Source organism: Malaya genurostris, chromosome 1 (genome assembly GCF_030247185.1).
Source record: "Malaya genurostris strain Urasoe2022 chromosome 1, Malgen_1.1, whole genome shotgun sequence".
In the NCBI taxonomy this organism is placed as follows: domain Eukaryota; kingdom Metazoa; phylum Arthropoda; class Insecta; order Diptera; family Culicidae; genus Malaya; species Malaya genurostris.
Window position 1 is genome coordinate 87,847,535 of NC_080570.1, and position 27,647 is coordinate 87,875,181.

Genomic DNA, 27,647 nt, shown 5'->3' on the forward strand with positions numbered 1-27,647 from the left:
TCAACTTTCATCACCAATCATTCATGGTGCATCCTCGCACCATAGAGACACAGAGGTCCTCGATCGCACTATAATCAACACGATGACAACTACAGCCAAATTAGAAATGAATGGCTTCTGAGTCGGTGCTATGCATTTTATATAGCATATTTGCAGAAAGTTTACTACAAATTTACTAAATGGCACCTTAGAGATTTTTGATGTCGATTATTTCATTTCGGATTTCAATATTTTAGTAAAATATACTATCAAAATGCTGTTCGGGATTTCAAATGACAGCACTGACGACTGCTGCTCCCGACGATTTAAGTCCAAATGAAAGCACGACCTAAGCGTTTGAGGCTTTATACCATGCAAAAGGTCTGCTTCCATTGCCAACTGATCCACCTGACGACTGAAGTCCAAATGAGAGCATGACCTGAGGGTTTGAGGTTTGATACCACGTACCGCATGTTATGTTAATTTGTCAAACGACGGAAAGTTTTATTTGTTGTGACTTAAAGTTAGAAGAGCTTGAATTTTACTTTTTTCGATTAACAGACGTACTTGCGATGATTCTCGGTTCAAGTCGCGGCGGTTGCTATCAGTATTCTTTTTTTATTTCAACGAATTTCATGCATGGAGTTTTAGACACAATATTAAATGTTCTTCGACGTAAATTTGCGTGAACTGCGACGCTCCATTTATGTGCATCTAATAAGATGTAAAATCACAGGGTTTTTTTTAAGTGTGCAGTTCTCTCAGGTCTTGTATCACTTGATGGATAATTAATCATTCGCCGAAAATGATTCAATCACTGTCCTGTAGTGGAATTGTCGAAGCATCATACCAAAACTTGATTCATTTAAAGTTTTGTTGCATAGTCAAAAATGTGATGTATTTGTTTGTGCAAAAAATGGCTAAATTTGAATGACTTTAACATTATACGTCTTGATAGAGACTCTCCGTATGGCGGAGTGCTTTTACGAATTAAGAATTGTTATTCCTTTTATACATTAAATATTCCTTCGACTTCTAGTGTAGAAGTTGTTGCTTGTCAAATAAACATTAAACGAAAGGACATTTGCATTGCTTCGATATATATATTCTTCCAAGAGCTCAAGTTGGACAACGACAGCTTAATGAAATGGTCGAAGTCCTCCCTGCTCCACGATTGAGTCTGGGAGATATCAATTTGCACCTAATTATGTGGGGTTCCATTTACAATGCTAGCAGATCATCTCTAATATATAATAATTGCGATAATTTTAGCATGACGGTATTCAATATGGGTAGCATGACACTGATCCCAAGACCTCCTGCACGTCCAAGTGCATTAGATATATCTCTTTGCTCGACTTCAATTCGACTAGATTGCACTTGGAAAGTATTTCCTGATTTACACGGTAGCGATCATTTACCGATCATCTTCTCAATCAGCCTTAACAAATGCATTGATAATTTAGTTAATATTCCATATGATCAAGCGAATGGGCTTGAGATGACGGAATACGAAGATTTACTTAACGGCCTTTAGCCTCAACCAAATTTCACTTTCTGTCTGGAAAGTGCAGGGCAAGCCACTAAGCATTCGAATTATGCAACACTCCGGAAAGATTCTAAGTCCCAATGAATGTTCGGATGTTCGATTTATCGAATCAAACTATTGGTGCAGACTAGCAATTTTATTGCGCGATACGAAAAAAACGATGAGTATCGTTTCAATCTGGTTTATTACTAACTCGAATGTAGGATTCTTAAGTCCTTTTATCGGCCTGATCTATTGTTCTCTAAAGTACATATATACTGGCCTTGATTTGCTATCAAATCATTGTATCTCGCTTACGCAGGTGATGAACGCATGTGATGAAATGAAATTGTTATTAGGTTTTACAAATTTTAGATTGCTTTCAAATTAATCAGGGTAAGTAGTGTATTATGATCTAGGTTTTACAATAGATTCAACAAATTCAATTACAAATCAATAAAAAAAATCAAAAAAAAATATTTTGAATACTAGAATTATTTGTTAATGCATTTGTTTGAGTTATTTGTTTTTGCATTTCCGGCCACTTTAAAATAGGTGTACTATTTTAACAAGAGTTTTTTTTATTGATGATCCGTCATTATGTTCGATTCACATATTGGTTATGAAGTCATCGATGGGATGATGCAATTTTAGTTACGGACGATGTTGTTGGTTGTCGTTGTTTTCAAAGAGACAACTCTCACGATGCCGTGCTGGTTTGGATGAATTTCGATGATGCGACCAAGCGGCCACTGCGCTGGGGGAAGGTTGTCGTCTTTGATAACAAATAAACGGCCAACTTCGATGTTAACGGGCTGTTTGATCCCCTTCTTGGAGCGTGCTTGCAGCTGCTGCAAATACTCGATGCCCCAACGTTTCCAAATCGCCTGGAGTCGTTTCTGCATCAACTGCCAGCGGTTGAGTCTGTTGTCCGGATGATGTTTATAATCAACTTCGGGAATAGCCTGCATGTTTGCTCCAACTTAACCTGGTGTTAATGCCTCCAAATTCGACGGGTCGTTAGACGTTTCAACAATAGGCCGCGAATTGAGGCACATTTCTACTTGTGCGAGGAGTGTTAGCATTTCTTCGTGGGTGGCCGTAGTAACACGAACCTTCAGAAGGTAATTCTTTGCAGATTTAACCGCCGCCTCCTACAAGCCGCCAAAGAGGGGAGCGCGCGGGGGTATGAATTTCCACACGATTTCTACGCGGCTACTATTGTCGGGCTTAAGTAATTTGTAAAAATGGTTTAATTCGTTTGATGCGCCTTTAGAGTTCCCTTGGATAAGGTCCGCGAAGATATAATGGACCGCATTAATCGATTCCAGAAACCGCAAACGGTCGTGATGAAGTTACCCTGGAGCTTGGAAGATCAGCGGTTGTCTGCTGAACGAGAACTGGCTTGTGACGGAAGCAGGTGTGACATTGGTGGTATACTTGACGAAGTAGAGATTTGCTGGCGATTAACCAGAATTTTTGCTTAACTGTGCACATCATGAGTTGCGGCTCTGCATGTAGCAGATATGTATGATAATGAACAGCCAGAAGGTGTGCCAAACGCTGCTTACTAGATATGACGATGGGATGATTCATTGCATCAGGAACACCAGAATGTCGAATTCGGCCTCCGGCTCTGATAAGACCATCACATATTATTGGCTTGATCCACTTCATGACAGAATTATTTCCAACTGGTTTACCTAATCGTAGAGCTTTTAATTCCGATGAAAAGGTTTCCTGCTGAGAAAGTCGACAAAGCGCCAGTTCGGCATCTTGCAAATCATTAGTTGTCAGGTAGGTATCGTGTGTATCACGTAATACTGTCGAAAAAGCCGCACATGCGGGTGCTATGTGGTTTTTCAAATTTATCCTCGACCCAAAGTGCCACCGTCGAAAGAAACACAGTGCTAGATGAACTACGTTGTGCTGGCATGCTAACTTCTGCTATTGATGGCGGTTCGCTTCTTTGTCCACTTTAAACTGTAAATGCTGCTGGTTGTTGAGAAGAACTATCTTTCGATGCCTTATTCGAAACTGGCGTCTGCTGAAGTAGTGTGTGACGTCGTTCGTGACAATGGCGACATGTATATTTCGAATCGCAATTTCGCGCTATGTGAGACGATTTAAAACAATTCCAACAAAAGCGTTTGTTAGATATCAATTCTCGACGTTGTCCAACTGGAAGTCCTTGGAATGTATGGCACTGGCACAACAGATGTTTATCTGAGCACGATATACTGGTAGGAGAGTTTCCGCGAGAACTCGAAGCTGCGGTATTTACTACTAACTTTGGAGTTTGGAACCTTTTGGTAATTGTGTTTGAGACGGCCACCTTGACCGACGCTGTTTGGGTACGATGAAGTATTTCGGAGGAGACAGTCTGTAATATTCGTACTCGTTGATATAGACCATCGAATCATAGCCAACATTATCCAATTTAGAAGCATATTCCTCCCATGCTCTAAGTGTCAACGAATCTATCTTGTACGACAGCATACATACTAGAGGTGTGTCCCAAGTTTCCACTGCTTCTCCGAGTTTAGCCAATGCTCTCACGTGACGTTGAAAATCGTCTTCTAGGTTGTGTAGATCTTGGAAAGATTCTTTTCGAATTGGAGCGATGTCATGTAATATCCGGAACAATTGCTTCTTGAGAAAGCGCTTGTTATCATTGCGCTTCAGGAGTGCTTCCCAGGTAGTGATGTAATTCGAAGATTCAATGTCAACCGTTTCATAAGGTTTACAAGTCTCACCTTCTAACGACTGGAGTAGAAATTAGTTTGGCTACAAGTGGAATTTCAGCTACGTCATGGACCATAGACTTGAAGGTATCCCGAAATCCTAACCACCGAGAATAATCACCATCGAATTTTGGCAAATCTGTTTTCGGCAGTCGCAAATGAAAACTTGACGGTTGCAATACATTGGCGTGCGTAGCATTTATAGTAGAATTCAAATCCACTAGTCTCCTATGCATTAACCATCCCTTTGTTGAACAGTATCGAGATTCAAATTCTCTCTTTTGTTGTAAATGTTTCACTAAAGGAGCTTCTCCATTATCCATTTTTTCTGTGTCCGTTTGGAAATCGCGGTACACTTGGTCTAATAAGCCCAACCAAACCGGTATTTGAGGGCTTGATCTACTTCATGACAGAATTATTTCCAAGTGGTTTACCTAATCGTAGAGCTTTTAATTCCGATGAAAAGGTTTTCCGCTGAGAAAGTCGACAAAGGGCAAGTTCGGCATCTTGCAAATCATTAGTTGTCAGGTAGGTATGTGTATCACGTAATACTGTCGAAGAAGCCGCACATGCGGGTGCTATGTGGTTTTTCAAATTTATCCACGACCCAAAGTGCCACCGTCGAAAGAAACACAGTGCTAGATGAACTACGTTGTGCTGGTATGCTAACTTCTGCTAATGATGGCGGTTCGCTTCTTTGTCCACTTTAAACTGTAAATGCTGCTGGTTGTTGAGAAGAACTATCTTTCGATGCCTTATTCGAAACTGGCGTCTGCTGAAGTAGTGTGTGACGTCGTTCGTGACAATGGCGACATGTATATTTCGAATCGCAATTTCGCGCTATGTGAGACGATTTAAAACAATTCCAACAAAAGCGTTTGTTAGATATCAATTCTCGACGTTGTCCAACTGGAAGTCCTTGGAATGTATGGCACTGGCACAACAGATGTTTATCTGAGAACGATATAGTGGTAGGAGAGTTTCCGCGAGAACTCGAAGCTGCGGTATTTACTACTAACTTTGGAGTTTGGAACCTTCTGGTAATTGTGTTTGAGACGGCCACCTTGACCGACGCTGTTTGGGTACGATGAATTATTTCGGAGGACACAGTCTGTAATATTCGTGCTCGTTGATATAGACCATCGAATCATAGCCAACATTATCCAATTTTGAAGCATATTCCTCCCATGCTCTAAGTGTCAACGAATCTATCTTGTACGACAGCATACATACTAGAGGTGTGTCCCAAGTTTCCACTGCTTCTCCGAGTTTAGCCAATGCTCTCACGTGACGTTGAAAATCGTCTTCTAGGTTGTGTAGATCTTGGGAAGATTCTTATCGAATTGGAGCGATGTCATGTAATATCCGGAACAATTGCTTCTTGAGAAAGCGCTTGTTATCATTGCGCTTCAGGAGTGCTTCCCAGGTAGTGATGTAATTCGAAGATTCAATGTCAACCGTTTCATAAGGTTTACAAGTCTCACCTTCTAACGACTGGAGTAGAAATTAGTTTGGCTACAAGTGGAATTTCAGCTACGTTATGGACCATAGACTTGAAGGTATCCCGAAATCCTAACCACCGAGAATAATCACCATCGAATTTTGGCAAATCTATTTTCGGCAGTCGCAAATAAAAACTTGACGTTTGCAATACATTGGCGTGCGTAGCATTGATAGTAGAATTCAAATCCACTAGTCTCCTATGCATTAACCATCCCTTTGTTGCACAGTATCGAGATTCAAATTCTCTCCTTTGTTGTAAATGTTTCACTAAAGGAGCTTCTCCATTATCCATTTTTTCTGTGTCCGTTTGGAAATCGCGGTACACTTGGTCTAATAAGCCCAACCAAACCGGTATTTGAGGGAAATCGCGGTCTTACTAATAATTTTCTACAAATGTTTCAACTGTGTCCAGGGGCGAAATGAGTGACTTCCGGACAGTAAATTTATCCTTGAGTTTTTTGTCTTTAAGCTTCTTGGTGACCATCTTCCGATGATGTCGGTATTCTCTCGACAGTCAACGACACTCGATTCGCACACGCGACGGCACGTGGGTGCGACGGCACGTGGTAACTCCTTCCCGGATCGAATCTCCTTCCCGACGCGTCGCGGATACGAAAGTGAATTCTTTCCCGACGTTTACGTATCGACCACTAGAGGTATGAACACTCTCAAATAAGATTATAGATAGGCACTGTTTTTTGATACTGGTAGCAGCAGTATGTCACTAGCGAGATGGATATGAACAATATCACGAAATTTGCCACAATCTGACACCTGCTGTTAGGAGAACAGCGTCACTTTGACTTTGATACGAGAATGATCTTATTTGTTTCATAGGGCCAACAATGCGCATAACACAATAGCAAATCACACTTATTGGTTTGGTTGGGGTACGCGCGCAAAATGGCTACTTCCAAAAATACACCAATATCTTCGTGACAACGTGGTCACAAGCACATTTTGGCCTATGGATTGTCCTTCGTATCCGGCTCGAAGGACCAGATGATCAAGCGAATGGGCTTTATATGACGGAATACGAAGGTTTACTTAATGGCCTTCAGCCTCAATCAAATTTGGTTGTCATCACTGTATCACAATAGCGGTTGGACTGTGTGCACTAATGTATTTCGCTTCCCCACTTTCTGCCTGGAAAGTGCAGGGCAAGCCACTAAGCATTCGAAGTATGCAACATTCCGGAAAGTTTCCAATTATTCAAATTCAAATTATGCAACACTCCGGAAAGTCCCAATGAATGTTCCATGGAAGTTGACCATAAATGTTAACTTCCAGCAGCCTAGGTAGCCGTGTAGTGTCGGTAGCGGTTTCCCAACTGGCTAAGAATAACGCTACGGTCCACCTGTAAGCCGTGTGGCATCCGGCGGAATTCGTTTTTACCAAGAATTGATCCACTGGTTTCCTGTTCTATGTCGTAAAAGGCCACAAAAATAGGAACTCCTAAGACAAGGTGTATTTCCGTGCTGATGACTGAATGGCTGAAGGAGGTTATACAATGCCGTCGTGAACGGAATATCTTGGGGTTTTCCCTTACTGTGTTAAGCGAAGCTCTGGCACAGTTGACGACTTCTTTCTTCACAACTCGTGGGATTTAAATGATTAAAACATTTAAAAAAATCCTTACATGGTTCGCTATATTCTTCTAGTTGTTGTACGATAACTGCTGGAGATGGAGTGTTCATTATTCTAATTGATAATGTTTAGAGTAGCACAAATCAATCTCCAACATAAACGTACAGCAACTATAAATCTATCCAGTCTTCTGCAAGAAGGTAAAGCTTCTATAGCTTTGGTTCAAGAACCATATTTCCAAAAGGGAAACTTCTTTGTTGCCTTCAAGAAGAACGGTATGACTAATCCACGTGAAACGCCTCGAGCATGCATACTTGCAAATAGTGCTCTCGATGTTTCTCTCATATCAGAGCTCACAACTCGGGATACTTGTGCTGTCACAGTTGGTGTGACTATTGATGGCATAGACAGAAAACATGTCTATTGTTCGATATATTTGCCGCATAACCAACCTTCGCCAAGCGATGACTTCAAAAAGGTTGTATCATACTGCTGCAAAATGATTTACCGCTTGTAATCGGCAGTGACATAAATAAATGCTCACCACATCATTTGAGGCAGCACAGATATAAATTTGAGAGGTTCTGTTATGATGGAATTTGTGAGCAGTACAAACCTGCACATAGTCAATGCAGGAAACCGTCCAATCTCGCAAAAATCTGAAAGAGAGGAGGTTTTCGACGTAACTCTCTGCTCTGATAGAATTGCGCATGAGTTGGTGAATTGGCTCGTCTCCGATGAGCTCAAACCTTCGTTGTCTGATCATAAGTACATCTTCTTTGATAATTCAAACGTTAAATTTGATATTATCACATATCGTAATACCAAATCTTCAAACTGGGACCTCTATGAAGAGGGCTTGGCGACTAGATTTTACGGATACCAACCAACAATTGAAACCTCAATTGATTTGGAAAATGTTGTCGATGAGACAAACTCACTCATAGTTGCAGCATATCAAGAGGCTTCTCCACTTCGGATTGTGCTCTACTAGAGGAACTCCTTGGTGGAATGACTTCAAAAAGACTAAGGAAACTATGCAGAAGAGCTTGGAACCACCGACGCAGAGATGGGTCGGAGGCATTCGTGTCTGCTCGAAGGGCTTACAAAAATACTCTTCGATCGTCTGAGCGAGGTGGTTAAAAAAGCCTTTGCGGAAATGTCTCTAGTCTCAACGAGGCTAGCAGATTAAATAAGATTCTTTCGAAGTCTAAGGACTTCAATGTCAGTTTCTTAAGAACTTCAGATGGTGAACACTTGTCTGATGAAGGTGATGCACTTCACTATCTTTTTAACACTCTCTTTCCAGAATGTATGGATCCATCACCGACAGCTCTTCCCGAGAGTTTTTCATGTAGTTACGATTCTTGGGCCCTTGCGTCGTGACGATTGAATCGATCAAATGGGTTTGCTCCGTACAAGTCTCCTGGAAAGGATGGAGTTTTCCTGCAGAAAGGGTATGAACATTTCAAACATGTTTTGAAGAAAATACTTACTTTTAGTCTTGCGACAGGATATATTCCAAGAGCCTGGCATGAAATAGTTGTCAAATTTATTCCCAACGGCGGTCGCGACACTTATGAGGAAGCGAAGAGTTTCAGGCCTATCAGTCTTAGCTCATTTCTTCTTAAAACAGTGGAACGCATAGTCGATCACTATATCAGGAATGTTAGTCTGGGCGTGCATCCGCTACATGGAATGCAACATGCTTACCAGCGTGGAAAGTCCACTACAACCCTGTTACATGATGTTGTGTACAACATTGAAAAAGCTTTCTCACAAATGCAATCTTGCTTGCTAACGTGTCTTTCAATTCAATTCTGGAAGTAGCCCGTGGTCATGGCATACCTTCAAGTATCACAAATTGGATACACGCAATGCTTATCAATCGACTTCTTTGCTCATCGCTTCGGCAAGCAGAGATTAGAAAGCTGAGTGTCCTCAAGATGGTGTACTATCCCCACTTTTATGGAACCTAGTCGCTGATGGTTTGTTAACGAAACTTAATAACCTTGGATTTCCGACTTATGGTTTTGCCGACGATTATCATATATTGCTGACCGGTATAAGCATTAACACTCTCTTTGATTTAATGCAGCAAGCCATGCGATCTGTTGAACAATGGTGTTGTCAGGTTGGATTATCTGTAAATCCGGGCAAAACATCAATGGTGCTTTTCACTCATCGTAGGATAATCACAGGAGCTCGTCCGTTACAGTTCTTCGTTGCAGAGGTCACTGTGGTCGATCAAGTTAAATACGTCGGGGTCATTCTTGATTCAAAACTGAATTGGTCTGCTCACATTGACTTCAGGATTAAGAGAGCTTGTATGGTTTTCGGCCAATGCAGACGAGCTTTTGGAAAATCATGGGGACTCAAACCCAGATACATTCATTGGATCTACACAACTATTGTTAGACCAATTTTAGCATATGGATGTCTTGTATGGTGGCAGAAAGGAGAAGTCGCGACAGTTTTGTCAAAGCTAAATCATCTCCAAAGGATGGTCCTAATGACGATGACAGCAGCATTAACGACAACTCCTATTGCTGCTCTAGAGGCGCTACTGTGCATTAAACTACTAAATGTGTTCATAAAACAAGAAGCATTATCTTGTGCATACCATCTTAAGGTTACAGAGCTTTGGAACAGTAACCCATTAGATTATGCTACGCTCGCTTGTGGTCTCAAATGGTTCCGTGGGATGAGTATTTACTCGCTTCTAGTGACTTAACTTTCACATGCAGTTTTCCTTTCAAAACATTCAATGTGAGTTATCCTCTTCGTTAGGAATGGTTGTCTGGTTGTCTGCAACGACAACTTAATGAACACATAGTTTGTTATACTTACGGTTCTCTGTTGAATGGTCGTGCTGGTGCTGGTGTCTACTGTCGTGAAATGAGGCTGGAGCAGTCTCATTCACTTGGTAGATACTGTACTGTGTTCCAAGCAGAAATCTACGCAATTCTGTGTGGAGTACAATCGGCACTTCAGCAGAGAATCTGTGGTAAACGAATTTATTTTTGTTCCGACAGTCAGGCAGCCTTAAAAAGCACTCAGTTCGAATGACTCACGGTCGAATCTAGTGATCGCATGTCGAACTCAAATTGAAGACCTAAGCATTTCAAATGCTGTTTACTTCTTATGGGTACCCGACCATTCTGGTATTACTGGAAATGAATAGGCCGATGAGTTGGCTAGAGCTGGTGCAACGAATGATTTCGTTGGTCCTGAACCAGCAGTACCACTTTCAACTAGTTGGATAAAGCAAAAGGTTCGTTCTTGGGCTGCATCCAAACATGCCAGCTACTGGCGCAGCTTGCAAACTTGCGCTCAGACAAAAGCATTCCTACCAGATTTAAATCTGAAAATGTCAAAGTGTCTACTGCATTTTTCCAAGCATCATTGCAGTATTCTGGTCAGAGCTCTGACTGGACATTGCAAAGTCAATTATCACATGGCTACTATTCAACGTGCTGAGTATTATTCGTGTGATTTGTGTGAATGCGATTATGGTCCTTGGTCAGAAGGGTTCATCGTTCTTCCTGGAGTGAATGAGTCCTTTCTGTATTCACCTTAAATAGGGTTTAGCAGATTGTTAGGCATCCTTTAGTAGGTACCCAATTTACTTCTGCTCGTACATACTGCGAATCTTTCTGCATTCTTCCAGAAGTGCAGAATGGTGTCGCTTTTGTAAGATCTTTAAATCCTCTCGGGAGTTGGAGGTTTTATTAACAACAGACTGTACGGGACCTCGTTGAGGTTCAGAATTTACTTCTGCTTCCACTAAATGTGATCCCCAGCAGATTGTTTAGCATCCATCAGGGGTGCAGAATTTACTTCTGCTTTTATGTGTCGTCAATTTTTCCCATCCTCCTAGTCCAACCCTTGCCATTTCCTTTCAATCCTCTTATATATCGGGAAAATGATGCTAAAAACAAATTGATGGCAAGGCACAAATCTCCAAATATCAAGGGAAACGTGCCATTTGAGTCAATTTGTTCTGATTCCTGAAGTGTAAGAGCATACTTCGGGTCAAGAAATGTAGCTATTGGAGACATTTTGTCGAAGGTTTGACAAGAGAAACCTCAAAAAGCACTCTTCGGAATACGGCCAAACAAATCAGGAATCGTAACGTAAGAAATGAGAGTGAGGAATACTCGAACCGATGGATATTTGATTTTGCGAGGAAAGTTTGTCCAGATACTGTTCCTACGCATAGTATTATTAAGGAGTCTTCTCCATACAATGATACCATTGATAGACCCTTTTCAATGATGGAATTTTCCATAGCACTCATGTCTAGTAACAATAACGCTCCTGGGTTGGACAGAATTAAATTCAACTTAGTGAACAACAAATAGCATCTGTATTTTTAGACATAAAAGAAGCATTTGATTCAGTTTCCATTGTTGTTCTTTCAGACAAGTTCCATCAACATGGACTTCCAGCGATTATAAATAATTATTTGCACAATCTTTTGTCAGAAACATGCATATATTTTTCACATTTCGATTTGGCAACATTCAGAATTAGATGCATTCGTCTCCCGCAAATCGCATGCCGCAGTCCGCTCCTCTATAATTTTTACGTGAATGACAGTAACCCTATGTACTCTAAGACAATTGACAGATGATGGCGTGGTTTCAGTTACTGGACCCAAAGCTGTTAACCTGCAAAAACCATTGCAAGATACCTTAGATAAATTGTCCGTTTGGACTGTTCATCTGGGTATCGAATTCTCTGCGGAGAAAACAGAGGTGGTCGATTTTTCAAGAAAGCATGATCCCGTGCAGCTTCAGCTTTATATGATGGAAAGAATGATCCAACGGGTTTTGAATTTCAAATACCTCGGGGTGTGGTTTGATTTCAAATATACGTGGGGAAGACACATTAGATATCTGATAACAAAATGCCAACAAAGAGTAAATTTTCTTCGAACAATAACAGGATCTTGGTGGGGTGCTCATCCGGAAGATCTAATTTAATTGTATCAGACAACGATACTTTCAGTGATGGAATATGAATGCGTTTGCTTTCGTTCCGCTGCAAACTCTCATATTATCAAACTGGTTCGAATTCAGTATCGTTGTTTGCGAATTGCTTTTGGCTGCATGCACTCGACACATATAATGAGTTCTGACGGGAGTTCTTCCATTGAGAGATCGTTTTTGGGAGCTTTCATCGCGACTGCTAATAAGATGTAAGGTACTGAATCCCCTGGTTATTAATAATTTCGAAAGCTAGTTGAGCTTTAATCGCAAACAAGATTCACGATAGTATATTTTAACCATATGTCACAGGAAATCGACCTTTCAAGATATATTCCTATCCGTGACAGCCTCCTAAATGTTCCTGACTCAACTATATTTTTCGGCACATCAATGCAGCGCGACGTGCGTGGAATCCCGGAACACCTATGCTCGATGGAAATCCTAAAAATATTTACAAGTAAGTTCAGGCATATTGACTCTGAGAAAATATTTTACACGGACAGATCACGAATTAAAGAGGCTACTGGGTTTGGTACATGCAACAATAATGTTTCGGCTTCATTTAGACTTCAAGAGCCTGCATCTGTTTATATAGCAGAGTTAGCGCAGTTCATTATAGTTTGAGTGTAATCGTCACATTATCTCCAAACCATCATTTTCTCTTCACAGATAGCCAGAGTGCAATTGAAGCCATTCACTCAAACGCTTCTGGCGAAAATGAACCGTTTCTCTGGGGCAAAATAAAACAGTACCTGAACGATATTTTGAATAATAATTATCAAATCACAATAGTTTTGTCCCTGCTCCTTGTTCCATTTCAGGGAATGAAAGAGCCGATAGTGTAGCCAAACGTGGTGCAATTGAGGGTGAAATTTAAGAGAGACCGATTGGTTTCAACTAATTCTATAGCGCGTCTCGCCAACGAACACTTGCCAGCAGGCAAGCTTCTTGGGATAGAGATGATCTGGGTCAGTGGATGCACTCAATTATTCCTAAAATATCGACAAAGGCATGGTTCAGGGGACTGGAAGTGAGTAGGGATTTCATTCGTATGATGTCCAGACTCATGTCCAATCACTACATGTACATGATTATATTTATTTATTTCGTCAAGTAAATGTAGACTACATATGAATGATTTACAATGTTTTCTTAGATACTATGCATTATTTCTTCGACTAAGCTGGAATTTCATTTCATTTTCTACATACCAAGGTCAAAATGTTCGCAATATTGATTGTAGTGGCGCATTATTCAATTGATTTGCATAATTAAACAATATATTTTGTATAATTTGTTCTAGTGTTTCTTTCTAAAAATAATTTCCTGGTTCGTAATTGACGGCTAGGTGTATAAAAATTGAATTGCGATAATAAAGAAGGTGATTGATGCGTTGAGAAATAATGTCGCTGATAAAATACAGCATTGCAAGGTCGCGGCGTTCTTTAAGTGTTTGAATATTGATGAGCATGCAGCATGCTTCATATATGGGTCCTGAAAGCGCATGCTTTATTAATTATGGTATTGTAGTGTTCCACAAAAGTGAGCTTGGAGTCTAAGATTACGCCTAAATCTCGTACAATTTTACATTTTTCTACAAGTTGATTTCCTAGATGTATGTTCATAGATAAAGTTTCATTTTTCCTACCGAAAGTTATTGGGTTACATTTTTTTACATTAAGTTGGAGTAGACTTTTGCAACACCAAGATGCACATCACCTTCGAATTGGACTTTCCGATACTAATCATTTTGCTTGTGGCGAAGATTATCGCGATATTTATCATGTCGTTTGGACATGCGTGGAGTATGGTGATGTCAGATCTCAACTAATATATTCCTTGCGTACTAAAGGTAGACTATCCAATGTCCCAGTTTGCGAGATTCCTGCTTGTCGTGACCTTCCTTACATGAAACTTCTTTATCATTTCATAAAGTCCATTCGAGTTCCAATTTAAATTTTATTTTATGTTAGACCCCTTTCTCTTTCATGAGTTCAACCAATAGCCAACTATATTAAATGAATTAAAAAGATGAACTGATACAAACAAACCTGAAATAGTTATAAGATCATGTACAAAATTAATGTATTTTATTGAATGTATTTATAAGCATTATAAGCAACTCGCTTGATAACAACAGTGTTTAGATTAACTAACGAATACCAACATACTAATATGATATTTGAAATATATTAGGTTTAAAGCTCTATTTATTATGGATGCCGCGTCAAAGAAAGCTTGTGTATTTTGCCTATGAAATAAATGTATTTATGAAAAACAGGGCGATCAAAGGTAGCTTCACAGTTACTAGTATTCAGACGCGTCCCCTCCGTGTGCGGCACACGCATTGAGCGTGTTTGTGCCTGTTCGTGATCGCTATTCACCTGAATGGCCTGGTGAAGTACATTGCTTGTGTTGCTATTGCGCAACGGAACTACCTCTTAAGTTATTGTATATTTATTCACTCAATGAATCATTGAGGAGTGCGAAGAGTTTTGATATACTAGAAGAGATTGAGAATCCTTCCTCGTTGTAAGAGTTTAATTTTGTCGGTGCTGTGATCCATTGACTGTGCCGTGGTCCTTCGTGAGAGAACTAATGCTAGAAATTGTGATGTGCACATTATCTGGTGGGGAAATCATCGTGCCAAGGCTGGTAGCTATTTTAATGTTAGCTATTACTCTTCGATCATTGCGTTACTGGTGGTTGTGACATGCACGGCTACTGGTAATCCGCTCAGTGACATCAATAGTTCTACAATACATTTAGGTCCTTCGAGCCGGATTGTAACCAGTGTGATATATACATTAGTGAACATTCTGATTGAAAATTTGAGTGAACTATATAGTGAAGTAATAATCATAGTCCAATTGAAACAATAAATCCACTAGTAAGGCCAAGTGAAAGCGCTTATTTCAGTGGTAGTTCAGAAACTGAAAATTGGCTTAAATTCAATGCTCGTTTTAGTGACCTTGTCGGCAAGTGTGGAGAATCAAATGCAACCAAATTACAGTACCTAGATAAAGCGTTAATTGGCGAAGCTTATGAAATTCTTAATGCTAGAATTATAAACGACAACAATTTTGAACGAGTCTGGCAATTGTTGGAAGATCGTTACGAAAATCCAAGAGTGATCATTGACATGCATATTTTTGGTCTGCTATCGTTGCAACCAATCTCGAAACAAAATCACAGAGAACTGAGAAATCTCGTCGATACTTGTAATCGACATGTAGAGGGATTGCGATTTATGGAGCAAGAGATCGACGATACAGCCGGACTCATCGCAGTGAAATTACTATGGGTTTCGAAAGCAAACCGGCTTTTGTTTCAATAGCCTTCTAAAGGACCATCAAATAAAAACTCAGGTTTCGAACAGGTGCCAACATCAGATCCGAAGCAGCGCAATTCTAATGATTCCAATTAGCTAGAAACAAAGACACCAGTAGTATTATTTTTTTACAAGGTGAAATGCATTTACACACGGAGTATGGGACTCTCCACAGGACTACCCAACTGTTGATTGGAATTGCTGAAACACCTTGGATCTCCAACCCTACTTCCACGGCACCACCGCTAGGTTTTGCTTTAGGCTGGAAGGCTATTAGTGCTAACAACACCCTCTCCAGATTTATGCAGAGTGGGGATCAGCATCCTGCTCTCGAGGGATCGACCAGTTGGATGGCGAGGTCGGTCCAGTGATGCCGGTTGGAGGGTAACTTCCGGTTCACTGGCGCCTCGACGACCCAAAACTGATGCTACGTCGCGGAACTACTCGATTAGTCTCCGCCGAGTCCTCTCTTACACCATACGGGACACCCGATGAAATGCCGAGGTTGGTCCCGCGATTCCTGTTGGAGCATGGCTTCCGGTTCGCTGGCGCCTCGACGACTCGAATCGGTGTTGTGGCGACTACTCGACTAGCCCCCGCCGAAGGATCTAGCCTACATCGACGGAGAGTTCCCCGACGAAGGAGACTCTCCCGAAACCGACGCTTTCGATACCCGTCAAAGCTCGACCGAGAGGACATGTCCGGACATCTCTGTATGACCTCGCTGAACATGTCCGGTTTTGTCATTATGGCCGCCGTTTGTACTTTACTGAAGGAGTAGAATACCGCAACTGTCAGCCCTAGTTTCTTTATATATTCCGGTCTACCGTACCGTATCCATGGATGGTATGGTAGCCAGTATGCCATAGTTAGGACCTCACTGGCGTTAGTCCTAACGTGCCGAGTCGGCACTCCCGCTGGGTCTGTGCACTTTGAGCGGCACATGATCGCTTTAGCAGGACTTGCTTGCGGATACATGCAGCTTTTTATGGAGGATTAGCAGAGCCCACTGCCAAACCTCACCACATCCTAGGCAAGCCCTACAACTCGCAGTTGCCGTCAAGCCCTTAGACATAGTCCCTGCTGCCCCAAAGACACCAGTAGTATCAGCTGGCGCAAATGATGATGTCACTACTGCATGTTCGGGTGAAACAAGCGCTTTTGATGACTGCGTGGTGAACGTGGTATCGAACACTGGAAAGGTTATCAAGTTGCGTGTCCTGCTCGATTCCGGGTCAAAAGTTAACTTAGTTTCCGATTCGGCAGCGAAAATGTTGGTACTTCAGAAATATCCTGTCAATATAACAGTTGTCAGAGTAGGTGGTTCTAAGTCCCAAGTACGGCTACTAGTGATCTTGAAATTATTTTCTGAATACTTACTCTTACTCTTTCAGTCTTACTACGCCGGTCTCTGCTGTATACTGGAGACGTCTCCATTCAACTCGGTTCATGGCTGTTCGCCGCCAGCCTCGGAAGCTGCAAAGGGTCCGCAAGTCGTCCTCAATTTGATTGATCCATCTTGCCTTCTCTTCTTATACCGGTAGGATCATTTTAACCGGGTTGTTCTCCTAACATTCTAACAACATGCCCGGCCCACCGTAACCGCCCGACCTTGAACTAGAGTTGGTTCTCCCAGCATTCACCTTCTCCACATTAGAGATGGTCGGGTATAGAAATTCTTATACCCGAACCCGACCCGTACCCGAGTGATCAGCAAAAAAAATTACCCGTACCCGACCCGTACCCGATTAAAAATTTAAAAAATTACCCGTACCCGACCCGTACCCGATCAATAATAAAAAAAAATTACCCGTACCCGACCCGTACCCGATAAAAAATAAAAAATTTTACCCGTACCCGACCCGTACCCGACCCGTACCCGTTTAAAAATTACCTGTACCCGTACCCGACCCGAATGAGTAGTAAAAAATTTCACCAAAATTTAGGATGGAAAAAATAAAGTGTTTTAGATAGCGAGCCGTATCAAGCTCTAGTTTGTAAGTAAAATACATTAAAATGCTTGTTTACATTTGAACATATAAATACACTGTGAAGCATGAATAGATTTCCAATGTCTTTGGTACTTTATACTCATTTACAAATGTCAACAAAAGGGAGTAATATCTACTCAAATTTTTCGAGAAGCTTATTGATCCAAAATGTCGTAATACCCGTTGTATTCAATTTTGGGTAGGTATGGTTTTTACGAAACAGTGCGACTTTTGATCTAATTCTTTAGAACCACAAGTAAGCGTGCTCATTATCTTGACACACAAATAAAAATCACATTAGAATCACTTGAAAAATCACGAACATCCCTTAAAATGAATAGAGTATCATCGGTTCGTTTACGTGAATTGACCAAACATTAAATAATGTACGTGTATTCCCGGTGTGAAAAATTCAATTTTGAAAATGGTGAACTGTGAGTCCTTCAAGTGTAAGTAGTTTGAACATTTGTGAGAAATTTTTTTTGGTTACATTTTTTTTACTTCAAAGCGAAATGAATTATGATTTTGATTTAAATTAATCCCACACCAACGATGTTAACGGGAGCTGGTGGTTTTTACAGCCATTAAATTTCTTTTCCACCTTCCTTTTAACCCTCAACGAGTGAATACGGTGAAAATTTGAGCATTTCGCGTGAAAAGATTTTCACCCGTACTTTTGCGACTGTCACGCATCGAGATTTTCAGTGAAAAGGAACGTAAAATAACTCGACGTCAACATTTCAAAATTAGGCCCATTTGAAATGTGGACGTCGAGTTAATTTACAATTGACAGATTTTCTTTGTTTACTTTCTCTTTCGACTATATCTGCGTTATTATACAAACGTTCGTTACATATTTGGTAATGTTGGAAACATGGGGACATTGTCTTTAATTCTACACGAATACTTTGTAGGTACACGTGAAAATTAAGGAGATATTCACAAAAAAAGTAAACAAAGAGAAACTCTCATTGGTTTATGTGCCCTTATGAAATGTTGACATCGAACTGGCAATATAGCTCAACTTGCTGTGCCATCAATCGGTGTCATTTCAAGTGAGGTGACACCACCCAGAAGTGAAGAATAAGAAGAACTTCTATGCAGATTTTCTGAAATAAATGTTCATGTTTTTATGGTTAGAATAATAATGATTTATATGTCAATTTTGAACATCTCCAACCAATATTTAAAATAACAGTTTTCTGGTATCTTAATGTGATATGAGTACTACACTACATTTTATATATTAATCAAATAATTTTTACTGGATTGTGCTAGGTCCTAGGCGCGAATGTCAAAACCCCTTGAATCAAATTGTTTATTTTTCGGAACAACTGTTTTGCAATAAAAAATTCTCGTCAACGTGTAAACATATTTATGTGAAGTACAAATGGTCGGGTAATCGATCAGAAAAAAAAATTTACCCGTACCCGAGTGAGCAGTAAATTTTTTTACCCGACCCGACCCGTACCCGAGTAAGCAGTAAATTTTTTTTACCCGTACCCGACCCGTACCCGATTGAAAATAAAAATTTTTACCCGTACCCGACCAAAAACCCGTCGGGTACGGGTACGGGTCGGGTTTCGGGTAAAATACCCGATACCCGACCATCTCTACTCCACATACCGCCTTCCATCTGCACCCCGCCAAAAATGGTTCGCAACACCTTCCGTTCAAAAACACCTAGTGCGCGATGATCTTCCGCAAGCCTCGTCCAGGACTCGTTCCCATAAAGGATAACCGGACTAATCAGTGTTTTATAGATAGTTAACTTCGTACGACGGCGAATTTTTCTCGAGTCCTACGCAGTCCAAAGTAAGCACGATTTCCTGACAATATGCGTCTCTGAATTCCTCTGCTGGTGTCATTATCGGCAGTCACCAGCGAGCCCAAGTACACGAACTCGTCAACCATTTCGATTTCATCACCACCAATCAGAACTCTTAATGGGTGGCTGACGTTATTTTCTCTCGAGCCCCTGCCTTTCATGTACTTTGTCTTTGACACATTGATGTCTAGTCCGATCCGCTTGGCCTCAGCTTTTAGTCCGATGTACGTATCTTCCATTTTCTTAAAGTTGCGTGCTATAATGTCAATATCATCAGTAAAACCAAGTAGTTGGACGAACTTTCTAAAAATTGCGAGTTTCGAAGGGACTCGAGTTTATCCCCGATACTCGAACAACGCATATCACTCGATCCATCGTAGCCTTGACCAATCGTATCAGTTTGTCCGGGAATCCGTAGTCGTGCATGATTTTCCATAGCTGATCTCGATCGATTGTGTTGTAGGCTGATTTGAAATCGATGAATAAGTGATGTGTGGGTACATATCGGCCTGTGGCACAAGGCCTCTGCGCGAACGGTTCACCTTCTCGTCATTAGCACGGAACAGCTGTTTCATCGCTTCGCGATCTCGGTCTTCCTGTTCGCGCTTTTTTCTACGAGATACCGAGTTTAGTCTGTTCCGCGCCTGTGTATCGCTCCTCATTTGCTCTCGTCCGGTGTTGCAGCTTGTTCGCCCAAGCTGCATTCCTCTCGGCCACTAACTGTTCACATTCGTCGACGAACCAGTCGTTCCTTACGTTTGGAGCCGCCGTATGGCAGAACAGATGTCTCTCAAACCATCTTCAAGAGTAGCTGCACCTAGCTGATCTTCCGTTGGTAGTGCCACTGCCAACTGCTGCGCGTAATCTTGGGCTACTCTAGCATCCCGGAGCCGCGCGATGTTTAACCGCGACGTTTCGACGTTTGGTAGCCACGGTCGAAAGTTTTGAACGCATGCTTACAGCAACCAAGTAGTGGTCCGAATCTATATTCGCACTGCGGTGCGAACATTGTTGATGTCCGAGAAAAAATTTCCGTCGATCAAAATGTGGTCGATTTGGTTTTCGGTCTGTTGGTCAGGTGATCTCCAGATAGCTTTGTGGATATCCTCTCGGGGAACGAAGGTGCTTCTGACTACCATTTCTCGGGAGGCCGCAAAGTTGACACATCGTTGGCCGTTCTTATTCGATGCGGCATGTAGGCTGTTCGGTCCAATTACCGGTCGGTACATTGCTTCCCATCCTATCTGGGCATTCATGTCACCGATGACAATTTTTACGCCTCTGCGTGGGCAGCCGTCATAGGCTTGTTCCAGCTGCACGTAGAACGCTTTATTATCGTCATCGGGTCTCCCTTCGTGTGGGCAGTGCACGTTAATGATGCTGTAATTGAAAAAACGGCCTTTAATTCTTAACTTACACATCCTAGCGTTGATCGGCTGCCGTCCACTCACTCGCTGACGCATCTTGCCCAGCTCTATAAAACCAGTTCCCAGCTCGTTCATTCTGCCACAGCTTTGGTAGAAGGTAGCCGCTCGATGTCCGCTAATCCACACCATCTGTTCCGTCAAACAAAGCTGCTGCTGCGCTACGACGTCGAAGTTGCGAGGATTCAGTTCGTCGTGTATTATCCTGTCGCAGCCTGCGAAAACTAGCGACTTGCAGTTCCACGTTCCAAGTTTCCAATCGTAGTCTTTTTTTCGTTGTGTGGGTCTATGCCGATTGCTCCGGGTCGTGTTCTCTCTTGTATAATTTGTAATGATTATTTTACGGGCGGCTTATTAGACCTACACCAACCCCCTGTCTCGCCGGAGGATCATCGTGCTTCCTCTATTTAGCGTCACAACTAGCACTAGGACAATCCCGATGGTGGGATTGCCACCTTGGATTTAGCTGGACGGGGTGCAGCATTTCATATTCAGCCGCTGGATACCAGAATATACGCTGTTTGAAGCCGCTCCTAACATGGAGTACAAACGCTCCGACATCCTCTCTCTTCCCTGTCAGCATACGACCAAAGTCTCAGCGGGGTTGGTTACCCGATCTTTCCTATGGTTGCTCGTACCCCAGCCGGCACCGCGAGGAGGTAGGGATAGGAGTTACTGGACAAGAGGCTAAGAGCCACACTGGGGCTTGAATTACGCATTGTACAGTCGTTTACGAATACACAAACCTCGAAAACATTGTGGAATTATTGTTCATAAATACGTTTATTTTTTGCCGTAGCATCCACAATATATAGTACTTTAAATCAAATACATTTCGAATATTATATTAGTATGTCGGTAGTTAGTAGTTAATCTAAACACTGTTTTTATTAAGCTATTATAAATTACATTGAAAACCCCTTATTTTGTACATGATCTTGTAACTATTTCAGGTTTGTTTATCAGTTCATTACTTTTATTCAATATAAGATAGCTGAATATTGGTTAAAATCATGGAAGAGGAAGGAGTTTAACAAAAAATAATACTAAATTGGGGCTGCAATGGAATTAATGAAATGATAAAGAAATTTCATGTATGGAAGATCACAACAAGCAAGAATGTCATGAACTGGGACATTGGATAATCTATTTTGGGTATGTAAGGAAATTATTAGTTGAGATCTGACATCACCATACTCCACGCATGTCCAAACAACATAATCAATATCACGATAACCTTTGCTACAAGCACAATGATTAGTCTCGAAAAGTCCAATCCATGTGCATCTAACGTGTAGTGATTGGACATAAGTTTGGACATTACACGAATGTAATCCCTACTCACATCCATGCCTTTGTCGATATTTTAGGAATAATTGAGTGCATCCACCGACCCAGATCATCTCTATCTCATGAAGCTTGCCAGCTGGTAAGTGTTCTTTGACGAGACGCGCTATAGAATTCATTGAAAATAATCGGTCTCTCATAAATTTAACCCTCAATAGCACCACGTTTGGCAAAAATATCGGCACTTTCATTGCCTGGAATGGAGCAATGAGCCGGACCCACACTATAGTGATTTGATAATTATTATTCAATATTTCGTTCATTCTTGCCTATATTCCCCTTAGACTATCTGTGAAAAGGAAATGATGGTTTGGTTTGACGATTACACTCAAGCTACAATGAGCTGCTGCTAACTCTGCTATATAAACAGATGCTGGTTCTTGAAGCCTAAATGAGACCGAAACATTATTGTTGTACATACCATACCCAGTAGTCTCTTCAATTCGTGATCCGTCCGTGTAAAACATTTTCTCAGAGTCAATATGCCTGAAATTACTTGAAAATAATTTTGGGATTTCCATCGATGATCCGGGATTCAACGCACTTCGCGCTGCATGGATGTGTCGAAAACTTATTTTGAGTCAGGGACATTAAGGAGACTAACACGGATCGGAATATATCTTGAAGGGTTGATTGCCTGTGACATATGATTAAAATATATTGTCATGAATCTTGTTTGAGATTGAAGCTCGACTAGCCTTTTGAAGTTAATTATACCCAGGAATTCAGTACCTCACATCTTATTAGCATGATGAAATTTGTGATGAAAGCTCCCAAAAGCGATCTTTCAATGATTGACTTTCCATTAGAACTCATTATATGTGCCGAATGCATGCAACCTAAGCAAATCACAAACAACAGTACTGAATTCGTTCAGGTTTGATAATATGAGAGTTGGCAGTGGAACGAAAGCAAACGCGTTAATTTTCTATCACTGAAAGTATCGTTGTCTGATACAATTTTAATAGATCTTCCGGATGAGCACTCCACCAGGAACCTGTTATTTCCTCTCTGTTGGCATTTTGTTATCAGATACCTAATGTGTCCTTCCCACGTGCATTTGAAATCAAACCACACCCCGAGGTATTTGAAAGTCAAAACCTGCGCGTTCATTCTTCCCATTATATGGGGCTGAAGCTACGCGGGATCATGCATTCTTGAAAAGACGATAAGCTATGTTTTCTCCGCAGAGAATACCCAGATGTTTTCTCCGCAGAGATACCCAGATGAACAGTCCAAACGGACAAATTATTTAAGGTATCTTGCAATGCTCTTTGCAGGTTAACAACTTTTGGTTCAGTAACTGAAACCACGCTGTCATCTGTCAATTGTCTTAGCTTGCATTGGGTTACTAGACAGCTGTCAATGTTGTTTACGTAGAGTTTATAGAAGAGCGAACTTACACTGATAAAAATTTGCACGATCGATTGATATGTAAACACCACTTCAATTTAATATTCTTTTTCATATCAATACATAACCAAAGCGATTTGTTTCAAGATTTCATGTGCAAATTCACTAAAATGCGAGATTAGATTATTTTTTACTTAGCTTTGATGTGTTTTTTCCCTTGGATGTGATGTGTTTTGCTATTGAATCGAACTGCATGTGTTAAATACTTCATTTTCTAGTGGAAATGAGTACAGCACAAAAGTGTGTGCAAAACACTTGAATCGATCAACTTTGTTTCAATTGAAATTTATGTGGAAAACAATATGATATTCACATGAAATGCATTTAGAATCTAGAGGTAACGATATATCTGATCGTTTTTAAGTGCATTTCATATAAACCTAGCATGATTTCCACTAAATATCAACAGTTTTTACACTCATTTTATGAGGTAAGTGTATATTTTCATAAATTTCATGTGTTCTACGAGCAGTGATAGATCAAATGCTTTGCACATGATGATAGCGTGCAAATTATTTTCAGTGTATGCATGAACCTTGCGGAAGACCCATGTAGCTAATTCTGAATGTTGCCAAATCGCCATGTGAAAAATGCATGCGCTTCTCTGACAAAAGGTTGTGCAAATAATTATTTTTAACCGGTAGAAGTCCATGTTGGTGGAGCTCGTCAGAAAGAACATCAATGGAAACTGAATCAAATGCTTCTTCTATATCCAAAAATACAGATGCCATTTGTTGTTTTTGAGCGAAAGAAATTTGGATGTCAGACTGAAACAGTCTGGTAGATTTTTCATAAAGTTGAATTTAGTTCTGTCCGTGTTCTAAAGAGTGCTCATTGATGTGTCTCTTGACAAACCTTCGAAAAAATGTATCCAATAGATACATTCCTTGGCCCGAAGTATGCCCGAAGTTTAAGGCTATGTTTGATGTTTGACTATGCAAAAAAACTTTAAATGAATCAAGTTTTGGCATGATGCTTCGATAATTCCACTGCAGGACAGTGATTGAATCATTTGCGGTGGATGATAAATTATCCATCAAATTATACAAACTCTTAGAAAATTGACCATTGGGCTGATAACTGTTTCAAAAAAAAAAAGGTTTTAGCTGTTGAGAGGTACCGTTATGAGGGTTTTTAGGGAATCAGAAATATTGAATGCTGCGAAAACCCACTATACAATTTCCGAAAACTTCAGTAATCCTGTTGTTGGGTGTGAAACGGAGCCCACTGGATTATTGTTCTTTGTGCGCTAGTTCCTGGATTGGTGATTAAATTTGACAAATCAGGAGGCACTGTTTTTGGTTTTAAGCTTCACTTTTTAGTTTGTACACATAAATATTTTTTTTGAGGGAGTAATTTTAGGTGCCTTTTTTGTCATTTTGGAGAGGACTTCTTCCTTTTACTAGACCTTTGAGGAGTGACAAACGATGTACCTTCATTATTTTCATCAGAGTCAGATTCCTATTACTATAGATTTGAAAAAAAAAAAACGTTTTCTGTGTCGAGAAGAGGGACACTAATGACATTTTAAGCATTTCTGCATATGTGCGCTTAGACCGTGCTTTTATAGAGAACTTCATTTTGTCTTTATGCAGCTTAAATGCAGCAGCATGAGATTATGGGGACTCTCCCCACAATAAACACATTTTTCAATGTCTTTATTGCAAAGATTATCTTTATTGGGTCCTAGAAATTTGATACATTTAAGCTTATTACTAAGTACATTTAAGCTTATTGTAAGTAGCTGTATGACCGAAGTTCTACAGTTCGTGGAATTCATAACATGCGGGACAAGAAGCCGAACAGGAAGACGAATTTTATCGACACAGATCTAGAAAAAATCACACTAAACGAATCGGAAGGATGATAATCTTACTTCCATCAGTAATAGATGCTTAATACAATTGCTTGCATTCGAGTATCTAAACTCCCTCATGCATAGACTTTTTGAAACGACCAATTCCATTTTTAAGTAAGTCATCGACTGTCAGACTTGCTTACGTGAAATAACCACCGTCTATTTCCACCTTATTCGATGGAATATAAACTCGATATTCAATAACGTATAATTCGCAGGTTACAATTTCGTTACCCTGTTTCAAATTGTTAACAACTCGATTTTATCTCTGTAAACTGTGAAAAATTTAGTAATTTGCATAAAATTGAATGGCTTGAATACAACCCTCTTTTTTTCTCGGTAACCGGCTGCCCAGATGAACTAATATAACCAATCACCCATTTTTCGCGGGAAATAATAAAATTTAAATAATATTCAATCAAGACGGGTGTGAAATCTGTTTACCTTTGTTTGGTGATTTGATATAATTTATAGAATATGCCACTACAGTCAATCCACTATTTTATCTAAATCTTATTCGCTCGTTTATTTTGTTACAGGCAATTTCGTTTAGAAAGAAATAAAGAAGTTTTTATTCGTTACGCGATTTTTTAAGTTTCCACGAATAACTCACGCATTTAATTGGTATCTTTACATCTTACACATATATTCTGCGATCTCGACTAACCAATTCAAATGGTATAGTCGACTCTTAATGCTTCGGTTTTGAAATAGGTTTGCACTGCCATTTCAAATCAAAATAGGTTCTGATTTTTTTTTTAATTTATTGAATTGAATATCAGTTAGTTTGAAAAGAAACTGAAAAAAATAATACATTATTAGACATGAAAATGAAAAAAATTGCACCTAAAGGACTTTACGTTTATTTCAGGTGGATATCCTTCACCAATGTTAGAAAGGTCTTCGGATTCTGGAGCAGTTCCAAAAAACAAAAGTATTGAAAAATTCTCTAGTAAGGCTTATGATCGCCTAAACATAACGAGTATTCCGGCTGGAAAAATCTGGTTCTGTCCCACATGCACATTTAAAAATGCATCAGCTAGTGTAGTATGCGACATGTGTTCAAGCCAACGATTAATAAACATGAATGCCACTATAGCTAAAAATTCAAAAAACGATTTCATAAAACAGTTAGATGATTCGGATTCATTGAATAAGTGGGTGAATATCATTCAATATTGTAAAGAAAATGATGAATTATTCGTGGACGATTCATTCCCGCCTGCTAATAAGAGTTTATATTATTACCCAACATGCCATATAGAATCAAACCCAGTAGTACAATGGCGCCGACCTCACGAAATATGTTGTGATGAAACGAACTCCCTTCCATGGAGAGTGTTCAGAACGCCCCTTCCATCAGATATTTGCCAAGGAATACTAGGAAATTGTTGGTTGTTGAGTGCATTAGCCGTTCTCGCCGAAAGAGAAGACCTTGTACGTAAAGTAGTCGTTACGAAAACCATTTGCCCTCAGGGAGCGTATCAAGTTCGGTTGTGTAAAGATGGAAAGTGGACAACTGTTTTGGTAGATGATTTATTACCGTGCGATAGAAAAGATCTACTAGTGTATTCACAAGCTAAGAGAAAACAATTATGGGTACCTATCATAGAAAAAGCAGTAGCAAAACTCCATGGCTGCTACGAAGCATTGGTGTCAGGAAGGGCAATAGAGGGTTTAGCCACACTGACCGGAGCTCCATGTGAAAGTATACCTCTTCAGCCTAGCTCAATGCCCTCCCTAAGCGATGATGATGTGGATAGAGATCTCATATGGGCGCAACTACTAAGTTGTAGACAAGTGAAATTTTTGATGGGAGCAAGCTGTGGCGGTGGAAATATGAAAGTAGACGATGATGAATATCGTTCTAAAGGTCTTCGTCCTAGGCATGCATATTCTGTCTTAGATGTTCGAGACGTCCAAGGACATCGTTTAGTAAAACTGCGTAATCCATGGGGCCATTATTCTTGGAAAGGTAATTCATCAGTAGCGTCCTTTTTCTACTCCTTTTAGATATATATATTTATATATATATATATATATATATATATATATATATATATATATATATATATATATATATATATATATATATATATATATATATATATATATATATA

The 27,647-nt window shown here is 40.3% G+C and overlaps 1 protein-coding gene across 7 annotated transcripts in view; it reads left to right on the top strand.

Moving 5' to 3' along the window:
• LOC131440668 (calpain-D) overlaps positions 1–27,647 on the top strand; it is a 314,742-nt gene that overhangs the window by 84,831 nt on the left and 202,264 nt on the right. For 6 of the 7 annotated variants that reach the window (XM_058612143.1, XM_058612141.1, XM_058612140.1 and 3 more), the window contains one exon: positions 26,399–27,502. The exons of the other annotated variant lie outside the window; for it this stretch is intronic. In XM_058612143.1, the coding sequence (XP_058468126.1) occupies positions 26,399–27,502 (1,104 nt within the window). The remainder of the gene's footprint in view (positions 1–26,398; positions 27,503–27,647) is intronic. 7 annotated transcript variants of the gene reach the window in all.